The sequence below is a fragment of the Pseudochaenichthys georgianus genome, chromosome 15 (genome assembly GCF_902827115.2).
Source record: "Pseudochaenichthys georgianus chromosome 15, fPseGeo1.2, whole genome shotgun sequence".
NCBI classification, from domain to species: Eukaryota; Metazoa; Chordata; class Actinopteri; order Perciformes; family Channichthyidae; genus Pseudochaenichthys; species Pseudochaenichthys georgianus.
The window spans coordinates 36,513,008-36,525,115 of record NC_047517.1 but is presented as its reverse complement, the minus strand read 5'-3'; the positions used below and the strand labels follow the sequence as shown (position 1 = coordinate 36,525,115).

Genomic DNA, 12,108 nt, shown 5'->3' with positions numbered 1-12,108 from the left:
ACATGGTACAAACAAGTGACAACATGTGTGACGAAGGTGTTGCCCTGGGCTTTATCATGCAATAGAAAGTGAAACTTAAGCTCGTTCCATTGCGGAGATATTCCCGCGAGAGTGCGGAAAACTTAAATGTATTTATTTATTTCAAATCTGAAATGTTACCAATATACTCACGGACCACTAGGGGGCGCTCACGGACCACCAGTTGTCCGCAGACCACACTTTGAGAAGCACTGACCTAGTTCATGCGAACCTTTTCACCCCCAGATAGTCCCTGCTAGAGAGCAGGTACTTTCCTGGGGAGAAAAAGGTTCCAATTTCTGATTGGCTGGGCGAATTGCAAACCACGTCCCGTAAAACTCAGAAAATTTTTGTGACGCCGCCATCTTATTTGCTCTAATTAGCATTATTAGCATTCGCCCAGCGCACCAACGGAGAGAGACTAACTTATGGCAACACAAAATAAAACGTGGGATCGGTGGAGTGATGAGGAGGTGTTTCCTCTCAGGCTTCTGGCGATTTACCCGGGACTTCGGGTGGCAGTATACGCCGTGAAGATGTTTGCGGCCTGCCAGTAAACCCGAAGCAGAAGAAGAAGAAGAAGAAGAAGAAGAAGAAGAAGAAGAAGAAGAAGAAGAAGAAGTGACGTCAGCGGCTTCATTTGCGTAATCCTCCCTCAGAGACTTATTCCGGTGTGAACGCGATCTACTAGGACAGTTCCGGGACTAAAGAGTTCGGCGGGACTAAGTGCTGGGAACTACGTACGGCAAAGTCCTTGGTGTGAAAGCGGCTATTGAGACAAAGAAACACAAAATGACTACAAAAAACTAAAAATGAATGCAAGGAAACACAAAAACTCTACAAACACACAAAAAGACATACATGATAAAAACTCAAAAGATTACACAAAATGACAACAACATAGTACAACATTTAAAAAATTACTTAAAAGTGACACAAAAAGACAGAACATGACTACAATATTAAAACAGAATGTGTGTGTCTGTGTGTATATTAGTATAGCGTTTTTATATATAACACAATTCTATCAGCTATTTGCACCTGTTAATTAAAACAGAATGTGTGTGTGTGTGTGTCCTCACTCCAGCCGAAGAATGGCGGCAGGCTCCAGGCCAGCGAGTAGGTCCAGGCGCCCAGGAGGATGTAGAACGCTCGTCTTCGTGACAGCACCCCGATGGAGGTCAGAGGTCGCGTGATGACGAAGTATCGGTCGATGGCGATCACCGTCAGCGTGATCATGGAGCAGATCCCGAAGAGAGCGCCACAGAACGCATACAGCTCGCAGCCTGAAGACACACACATGGAGACACGCACATGGAGACACGCACATGGAGACACGCACATGGAGACACACACAGATAAAGACACACACACATGGAGACCCGCACATGGAGACACACACATGGAGACACACACATGGAGACACACACATAGAGACACGTACATGGAGACACACATAGAGACACACACACATGGAGACACACACATGGAGACACACATAGAGACACACACACATGGAGACACGCACATGGAGACACACACATAGAGACACGTACATGGAGACACACACAAGATCATCATCATCATCATCCTCATCATCATCATCCTCATCCTCATCCTCATCATCATCATCATCATCATCATCATCATCAGTCAGGACTTCTGAGATCTGTTTCTTAAGGCCCGGACACACCAAGCCGATTTCGGCCGTCGATAGATGTCTGGCCGTCGATGAGCGTCCTACTCAGATTGGTGTGTCCCGCCCCGTCGTGTCTTCCACCCCCGATTCAACATGTTGAATCGGGGGGCTGGCGGCAAAAGAAATCACTCTGATTGGCTGTTCAGCTTAGCGAATCAGTGCATGAGAAGCGAAACGGAAGTGAAGAAGGCACACACAGACGGCTATTACTTTTCATTTTCATCTCACCTGGACGCAAGAATTTATTTTACATCATGGCGATCTGGAATGAAGAAACCGAAGACCAACTCAGTTGCCACGTAATTTGACAGGACTCTGGACGATGTGGCTATTTCTTTTTTTTATTGTATAAGGCTATTTACTATTTTAATCTTATTGTATTGTAGTCGATTGTTTACATTGTACAGTTCTACATTTGATAATCAACCACTTTTTACGGCTACTGCAAAATACAAAACTTTATTTCGTACCTTCATACTACAGCCATTCGATAACACAACATTAGAATGAGGATAAAAATAGCTATACTACAATAGAAGATGATGATACATCATTTGCCTGTCAGCGTTATGATGTTGTATATTAATATAATCTTGTATTATAAATACTGATGCATGGAATGTGGCAGCAGCAGTACTTTAAGGTTGCCAGCCACAATGCTTACATCGTTTCTTTCTGCTTCAGAGAGCTGAAGTTTGTATATATATATATATATATATATATATATATATATATATCACGCAGTCTGGGTGTTTCTCAATCTCGAGTACGCTTGCTTGGTACCACATGTCTTCCGAGTCACTTGCTTCAGAAGCGAGGCAAGAACACTTCATTGGGCATTCGGAAAACGAAGAGTGGAACAGGTGAGCAGGTGTGCGTCATATGACAGGCCCCGCCTTACATTTCCCGCCACAGATTTTACTCGACATTGAGAAACACCCTCTGTCTTCCGGTTGCCTCTTTTGAATGACGAATACACATTACCGCCACCTGCTGGTAAGGAGAGTTATTGCAACTCAAGCATGCGCAGTTCGTACGTGCTACTTGGCCGTCGGCTGAAGTCTTTGCGGTGTGTTCCAGTGCGACTGTTGGCCAAGACGCAGGAGACGTGAGGCGACACAACAGTCGGGTTCGTCTGTGTGAGTTCTCTGGTGTCAGCTTGGTGTGTCTGGGCCTTTAAAGCCCAGCATCCTGGACAAAAGGAAACTTTTTAATCTACTCTTAAGACACACTTCTTCTCCCTGGCCTTCTAGTCAGAGCGGAGCACGACTCCAGACTTTTCCCTGTGTTTCTTATATCTGTTGTAATTTATTGTCTTTTATTGTGATTGTAGTAATGTGTTTTTATTACATGTACTGTACAGCACTTTGGCTCGACCAAAACATCGCTTTTAAATGTGCTTTATAAATAAAACTTGATTTGATTTGAAACCTAATCTATTTTTTGATCATTCAAAATCAGATCTATTTGTTCCGGCAAGTTTGAATAAGTTGCAACAAGTGTTAAACACACTTTATTATTGTTGAAGTAAAAATCTAACGTTGAGCTTTAAAGGATCGACAGCACGTTCACAGGTCAGGACTTCACGTCACCAACGCTAAGCTATAAGCGGCTAATGTTGGGCGTGATGATGTTTATTTATTCACCAGTGGGGTATTTACTGACGTGTTTTATGTTGTAGAACAAAATGCAATAATCTCTTCCGCTTCCGGTAACCTTATAGCGCTTTTATTGTGAAAGGTAAGGAACGAAAGGAGTGGAACTGGTTAAAAGGAGAAAGGGAGTTTTCATTTTCTTCCGTTTTTATATGATGTTTTTCTGCTAAACTTCAATGTTTGACGGCTTTATTTGTGAAGCGAAAGCTAAGAAATAAAGTAAAAGAAAAACCCTCTACTCGAACAGAGAAAGGAAAAACATATTTGTTTATGAAACGTGTGAACTGACCCTTTAAAGCACTCAGGTCAGGGGATAATTTAATTCGAAATTCAATATTTTGAGGAGCCAATTTCTCACTTTAATTAAATTAAGTTAAATTTAGTTAATTAAGTCCTTCATATTAAACTGACCTCAGAGCGTCTCTCTCTGGATCCACTGTTTACACTGAATCACACCAGAGGGAATGCGAGTGTGTGTGTGTGTGTGTGTGTGTGTGTGTGTGTGTGTGTGTGTGTGTGTGTGTGTGTGTGGCCTAGCATTACTATACTTGTGGGGACCTACATCTGTTTACACAGTCACGTGTGAGGACTCTCCTCCCTTATGGGGACAAATTGGAGGTCCCCATAAGGGGGATCATTAATTTTAGGGTGAAGACTTGGTTAGGGGTTAGGGTTAGGCATGTGTTGGTTATGGTTAAGGTTAGGATAAGTCTCCAGGAAATGCATGTAAGTCAATGTAATGTCCCCTGAAGTGATGTATACATGGTGTGTGTGTGTGTGTGTGTGTGTGTGTGTGTGTGTGTGTGTGTGTGTGTGTGTGTGTGTGTGTGTGTGTGTGTGTGTGTGTGTGTGTGTGTGTGTGTGTGTGTGTGTGTGTGTGTGTGTGTGTGTGTGTGTGTGTGTGTGTGTGTGTGTGTGTGTGTGTGTGTGGCATAGTGGTAGGAGGTGTGTGGCGTAGTGGATTGTCCGTGGTTGTTAGGATCAGAGGGGCACAGGTTCAAACCCCACTGCAGTCAGCATGTCGTTGTGTCCCTGAGACACTTCACCTCAAATTGCTCCTGTGGGGATTGGCCACAGTATTGATTATGTAAGTCGCTTTGGATAAAAGGGTCTTACAAGTAAGTGTGTGTGTGTGTGTGTGTGTGTGTGTGTGTGTGTGTGTGTGTGTGTGTGTGTGTGTGTGTGTGTGTGTGTGTGTGTGTGTGTGTGTGTGTGTGTGTGTGTGCGTGTGTGTGTGCGCACATTTCTCTCCGAAGATCCACCTCTTGTGCATGCTGGTGGTGAAGAAGATGGGCGCCTGAGTGACGCACATCAGCAGGTCGGTGATCGCCAAGTTAATGATGAACATGTTGGCCGGGGTCCTCAGACTGCGACTCCTGAAACACACACACACACACACACACACACACACACACACACACAAATTAAGCGTGCTATATATAAACACAACAAATATTATTTCAGTGAAGTCTAAATGCTTTCATCGTAGGTCAATGTTTTGAAGCAATTAAAAGTGTTTTAAAAATAACGCCTTTTATGATTTCTATTGTTATGGCTGCAGAGATTTCCAGAATAAGAGCCCACTCCTTTCGTGACTAAACAGGAAGTTGCTGTTTGTCATGAAGAGGAGCCTGAATGGAAAAATCACTCGTCTAGCTCTAAAATCAATAAACACTCGCCACATCTGAAAGGAAAGAGCGATCAATACGAAGATAAAGCAGTGTGTGGTCGGTAAACGCTGCCGGTCGAAGATTAAACTTTCCGCAGATTTAAAAGAAGAACTGCGACTCCATCACACCTGTCCATCACACAGGTGAGTCACACCAAGCTCTGGACAGTTTACACCTCAAACACACAACACCTGTTGCCCTTAGTTACAGCCTCCAAGAAATAAAGGTCCTTTTTTTCACAAATTCACAAAAGGAGTGCACAGCTGTTGTTGATTCTAAACCTGCACGAAAGAGAAAAGTGTTGTGTCTCGTCAAATCTGTTCACGTATTTAGTTCAGTCTTGGATCCTGTTTTATTTTGTAGTAACCTTTCCTTCTTGTTGCAGATTACTTCACTTCCTCCCTTTGTGTGTTTTCCCTCCACTGTGATTGGCGACCCCGCCCTAATTGTCTGCACCTGTGCCCCCTGAGCCTGTATATAGATTCTGCCTCCCTTGTCTTGTTGCCAGTTCATTTCGTCCCATGTGCCAGACAGCCAGCGTGAAGTCACTTCGGTCACTTCGGTTATTTTTAATTTCCTCGCTCCTCGGGCTCGGTATCACCGGAAGTTGTTCTGTCTGCGCCATCTTGAGTACCGTCCCAGTGGCCTTATTTTTTCCGGAGGATCGAGGAGCGATAACGGAGGAGCGATAATCGAGGAACCACCAGACCATCCTCTGGTGAAATCCTCAGACACTCGCCCCGCCCCCTTACCAGTGTTGGGACTAACGCGTTACTGTAACGCCGTTATTTTTGGCAGTAACTAGTACTCTAACGCATTACTTTCTAAATTCAGTAACTCAGTTACCGTTAATGGGGCGAAGCCTGCGAGCTAGTTCAGGCAGTCAACTCGAGCACTTATGCTGCATTCATACATAACGCCCCTTGCCACTCTACAACCAACCAAACAGAGTCTCCTTAATAAGCCGCTCTATTTAACCTGCCAGATCTCTCTCCATGCATCGCTTGCTGCTGCTATTGCTGCAGCTCTATGTCGCTGCTGCTTGCCTGTTACTCCAAGTCGCCCATGCAATTTTCAAGTTACCTGCTGCTGTCGCTGCTGTCGCTGCTGTACGTTGCAATGTCTTCCGCCTTATCCGAAGTCGGGACCGATTCAACATCCTCGGGGGAAGAAGTCGGCATTATCCCCGAAACACAGGCTGGCTCGGAGATATGCTCAGACGCCCCAGAAACGAGCCGCAGCTCTCGCACCCCTCGCATCACGCCGAAACGACTGGCCGGATGGCCAGTGCATCGTATCCTCGATGAGTTGTATGGTAATAATATACCAGTCCCGTCTGGCCTCAACCACGAGGATCTTTTTCAATTTCTCCTGGCAAATGGAGGCTCTGGGATTAACCTACAGTCGAACGCCAGTACCAGTAACAACAGCGCTCCTAAAAAGGGGAAAGCTCCTGCTAAGAGGTGCGCTGTCTCTCAGCCAGTCGTTAATTTGCCCCCAAAAAAGCAGAAACAAGATGTTTCAGTTGACAAAGATTCTGCCATTCTGTCCTCCCTCCTCGAGGTTAAAACAGCGCTTCAGGGCATGAATTCCAGGATACTTTCCCTGGAGCAAAGCTCGATTACCGCTGCCGGCAATGTAAACAACATGGGCCCCTCCTCTGCAGCCCAGGCTACTACTTCCGCGTTCATTCAAGCTGCGCCGCTTCCAGACAACGTCACACCCCTGAGGACTCTGGGAACTGCAGTCCCAGCTCCAGCCACGGGTTGTTGCTTCCTGCCCCCCGCAGCAGCAATTCCTGACACTCTCTGGAATCACATTTTGGCAGGTATATCATACATTCTGCATTTCAAGCATTGTTCTGCGTTTAAATCACTTTTGGGCAATTATTAAAGGGTACGTTTTATATTTAAAAAAAAAAAAATAATAATAATATATATAAAACTTTTATAAATATAAAAGTGTAATCGAGCATAACGGGGTGTCCTATATATATATATATATATATATAGACGTGCGTGTATAACTTTATGCTCTCATCGGCAGGCCATGACATCAATCTGGTGAAAATTCTTTTATGTGGATCTGAATCTGTCAAAAGATTTGTCGACTGCGGAGATTTCTCCGTCCTACTCAAAGACAGCGACCCCAGACTATCTAAATCCCTTTCCATGGCAGAGTTCATCGTGGCTTTTGGTGTCTTTAGAGACACTATATGCGTTATCTATCCTCAGCGTAGAGAAGAGTTGGATACGTATTTGGCCATCATTGCCGATCTTGCTCTCTCCTATGGTGGCTCTCTTTTCTACGAGTACCACAAGTCCTTCTCTGCTAAAGCAGCCATGTATATTCAGCGGTACAATCAGAGATTAGATTGGTCTGTTATCGATCTGACTCTCATCAGCAGGCATTTCACGGGGCATAAAACCCTTGCATGCTCCATCTGTGGTTCCTTTTCACACTCAACTTCCCTATGCCCAAGAACCGCTCAGCAGGAATTTTCCACGGCTAAACCTATGCCCCAGCCTAGGAATCAAATGTTCCATACTGCTAATCACCTACCCAAGAGAGAGGTATTCGCCTCTGGATTTAAGCCTACTATATGCAACAATTTCAATGAGAGTGTTTGTACGTATCCTAATTGTAAATTCATGCATGTGTGTAGTTGGTGTGGAGACGGCCACCCACGCTCGGTATGCCCCAGAAGACTTCGGCCCGCAAAAATCGGGGAAATAAACATGAAGCATCCTTCGACTCCAGTGAATGTTCCAGATCTTTCCAAGGCTCTATCTAATCATCCTAACAGATGTTTTGTCAATTACCTTATCACAGGCTTAGTTCAAGGTTTCCTAGCAGGTCTATGCTGGCTTCCAAAAGTGACCCATGTCTGCAAAAATCTGCAGTCTGCTCTGAAAGAGCCAGGAGTAGTAGACGAGCTACTATCAAAAGAAGTTAAAAACGGATACATGATAGGCCCCCTGTTAAAACCCGTTTTCTCTATCTTCAGATCAAGCCCAATAGGGATCGCTACGAGGAAATATTCTAACAAAAAACGTCTCATTATCGATCTCTCAGCGCCCCATGATTCTACTGTCCAGAGTATCAATAGCCTAATCCCTAAAGAGCCTTTTTCCCTGTTCTATGCTTCCGTTGATAATGCTGTACAGATGATTAAGTCAGCAGGGGTCGGCGCATGGCTGGGGAAAGCAGACATTGTAGACGCCTTCAAAGTCATGCCACTTCACCCCTCTCAATGGCATATATTTGGTGTGAAATGGCGTTCCAAGTTTTACTTCTCAGTAAAGTTGACATTCGGTTGCCGTAGTAGTCCACGCATCTTCGACACCTTGTCAGAAGCACTATGCTGGATACTCTACAACACCTACAAACTCCCTTTCGTCCTTCATCTTTTAGATGATTTTCTAGTAGTTGACTTTCCCTCGTCCCCACCAGCTCGCAGCATCTCCACAGTCAAAAACCTTTTCAAAGAGCTAGGCGTACCGCTTTCAGAACAGAAAACCGTAGGCCCTTCCACGCGTTTAGAATTTCTCGGTATCACCCTCGATAGTGTGCTAATGCAAGCTTCACTCCCACAAGACAAGCTGTCCCGCATCAGAGAAGGCATCAAATTATGGTCCGCTGCCGTTAGTATCTCAAAAAGAGATATGTTATCCTTATTAGGCCACCTTAACTTTGCAGTGCGCATCATCCCACACGGCCGCTCATTTGTTTCACGACTGCTAGCGCTGGCTTCTTCTGTCCAAAACCTTAAAGACATCATAGTCCTAGACGATGGTTGTCGCTCAGATCTTCGATTCTGGGCCTCTCTGTGCGAAGAGTGGAATGGTATTTCATTCTTTTATAATGACCTCGTGGAGTCTTCAGATTCTCTCCAGTTCTTCACAGACGCTGCACCTTCCATCGGGTTCGGGGGATTATTTTGTAATGAATGGTTCGCAGATGTCTGGCCAATTGAAATTCAATCCCTTGAAAATACTTCAAAATCTACCGCCCTCTTCGAGCTCTATCCCATTGTTGTCGCTTGCTTGATTTGGGGCACCAGATGGACCAGGAAACGAATTACTGTTTTCTGCGACAACGCAGCTACTGTTGACATCATCAACAAGGGCCGCTCAAAAATACCAATGATCAACAGTCTCATGCGGCGCTTAACCTGGACATGCGTAATCAATAACTTCATCTTGCGAGCTACTCATATTCCCGGGCATGTTAATCGCATAGCTGATGCTCTGTCTCGCTTTAAATTTCAGGAGTTCAAAGCTATGTGTCCTCAAGCGAAGCCCACCACCGCGCCATGCCCTGCGTTCCACCAAATGGTTTTGGACTAAGCACATCCAAGCCCCTTGAGGATCTTCTGTATTCTGCCTCCAAATACATGAGACTTGGTCTAGCCAAAAGCACAATTAAAGCCTACGATTCAGCTTGGTATTTCTTCTCTTCCTTCTGCATCAACCTTCTTCTGTGTTCTTATCCATTAGATATATCTGTCGTTTGTGCATTTATTGTATTCTCATTCGAATCCCGCAATCTCCAAGTGCAAAGCATAAAAGCAATGCTAGCAGGGATTCAGTTCCACATTAGATGTAAAGACCCAGCATCGGAAAGCATCCTCAGGAACCCTTCCATTCGACTGCTCCTCAACGGCCTCAAGAAGACACGTCCTCCAGGCAATGATAAAAGACTGCCTCTTACTATTTTTCTGGTGCACAAGTTGGTTTCCAAGTTAAGGCAAGGGTGTTTTTCCCGATACATCGATATTATGTTGGATGCAGTCTTGTTAATGGCTTTCTTTGGGTTTCTCAGGTGTGGTGAATATACAACAAGATCTCTCTCCTTTGATCCTCAGTATGATCTCACCTTTAATGATTTAACATTGGAAGATCAAATGTACACGATATTTTTGAAACATTCAAAGTCTGATAGATCTGGTCAAGGAACTCAGATAATCATTGCCAAAACTAATACTGTTTTTTGCCCTCTATCTTCCATGCTCAACTTTCTGCGTCATCGCCCTCGGACACATGGGTCGGCACCCCTGTTCATTATCGATGGCTGCAAACCCTTGACGAGATCATGGTTCTCGTCCAAGCTGCGTGATCTCTGTCTAAGCTGTGACCTACCCCCAGGTCACTATTCCTCTCACTCTTTAAGGATCGGCGCTGCCACAACTGCGGCTCTCCTCCTGCCTACCTCAACCTTGAAATCCCTGGGCCGCTGGTCATCTTCTGCATACCAGCGCTACGTCAGGCTTCATAAGAATGAGATCCTTTCAGCTCAAAGAACCATGAGCTCTTGCACTACTCGATAATGGAATAAATGTTAAATGTATTTCCATTGAAATCTGTTATTTGCATACCAGGTGGTTGCTGGGTTAGACTATAGTATATTCCCCTCATAGCTGCATGCTTGGGGGGGGCTGCCTCAAGACTAGATACAGCAGTCTCGATAGGTTGTATATTCCCCTCAAAGCCGCGGTGCTTAAGGGGGATGACTTTCGGGCTGTTCCCAGGCCTTCACATAACAGTCACTAGGTAGTATATTCCCCTCAAAGCCGTGGTGCTTAAGGGGGATGGCTTTCGGGCTGTTCCCAGGCCTTCACATAGCAGTCACGAGGTAGTATATTCCCCTCAAAGCCGTGGTGCTTAAGGGGGATGGCTTTTCGGTAGGGCTGCACGATTCTTGCTCAAATGTGAATCACGATTTTCCTCCATAAGAATTGAGATCACGATTCTCACACGATTCTCATCGTTTCAATGAAAATATTTATTGCACTCTTACTCTTAGACGTCACGTGAGTACAATGAATTTAAACAGACAATATTTGTCTCTCTTGTAACAAAAACATAACTTTGTCTTTAGTCTGTAGTTGCTGAATACTGAACAAACATAACTACATTCAAAATGTGGAACCTGGAGCCAACTATTGTGGCTTTAAACAAAGTGCTTGACTTAAACTCAAGTCTCTCTAGTAACAAAACATACAGTAACTAAAATAGATATTGCTGCTGAGTGCTGAACATAAAAAATAGAATTTTTGCAGCTTTATAATAACAAAATGTAAACTTTGCAGTAGCACCTGTCCACAGTGACAGGACACCCAACTACTGGACAACAACACCAACCTGTTTGTTACAGGGAGGAATGCACTTAAGTTACTCAAAATACCTCACCACAGGTGAGGTGTTTTGTAAAAACAAAACAGTCACAGCTTTAGAATAATAATATTAAAAAAAAGCCTAGCCGGCTAGCACCCAGTTCAACTACTGCACTTAAAGGTTCTTGTACTGAAAAAAACATAAACAAAGTGCTAGACTCCACTGAGTAGTAATGTCACTGAATCAAAAGGATTAACTTAAATACTGCAGTCAGTACTGAATATAAAAACGGAACAGAACATAAAGTTACAGCTTCAGAATAAATGTAAATAAAGCCAAGCTGCCTAGCTACTAGCACAGTCCATCTACTTTTTTCGGCACAAGCACAACTTCCCTCTCACTCTCACCGGGATTTTCATCGGTGTTGTTGTCATTGTCCTCGACCTCCTCGTCACTCATTTCTGTTTTTCCTGTACTACTAGTTGCTCTCGTCACTCTTTGCTAATCAGTGCTAATGCTAACGCTTCTGTAAACATACTGCCGGCTCCTGCCCTCACGTGCTGCAGTCAGTGAGTGTTGCCAGGTATACTTATTATAAGCCACATTGGGCTTATCTTTCTGTAAAGTTGCTTGGTGGTAAGTAATAATGGTTGTTGCGGTTGTGAGCTTGTAGACCCGACATATATAGGTTTAAAGTGCTCATGTTCTTTTGCGCTTGTTTTCATAGACCTGGTTGCTTATTCCTTCCGCAAAAACTGGCAACCCTCGTGGCTGCAGCGTTAACACTGCATGAGAGGAGGAGAGACAGACAGAACACTACCATTTGGATGCGATCATGGTACTACTGTAATGTTAAATGTATAGAGTATATTTGCTTTACATCGTTTAAGTATGATTGACATTGCAAGTTGGTATTATTCAGAAGCAAAATAATAAAAAAATTTAAAAAA

The 12,108-nt window shown here is 44.2% G+C and overlaps 1 protein-coding gene across 1 annotated transcript in view; it reads right to left on the bottom strand.

Annotated features, from left to right (window-relative positions):
- The window catches only part of LOC117459441 (melanopsin-A-like), a 57,626-nt gene that overhangs the window by 8,592 nt on the left and 36,926 nt on the right, over positions 1-12,108 (bottom strand). Inside the window, exons 3-4 of the mRNA XM_034100218.1 lie at positions 4,615-4,748; positions 1,101-1,304 (exon numbers count right to left, since the gene is read on the bottom strand). Of these exons, the coding sequence (XP_033956109.1) occupies positions 1,101-1,304; positions 4,615-4,748 (338 nt within the window). The remainder of the gene's footprint in view (positions 1-1,100; positions 1,305-4,614; positions 4,749-12,108) is intronic.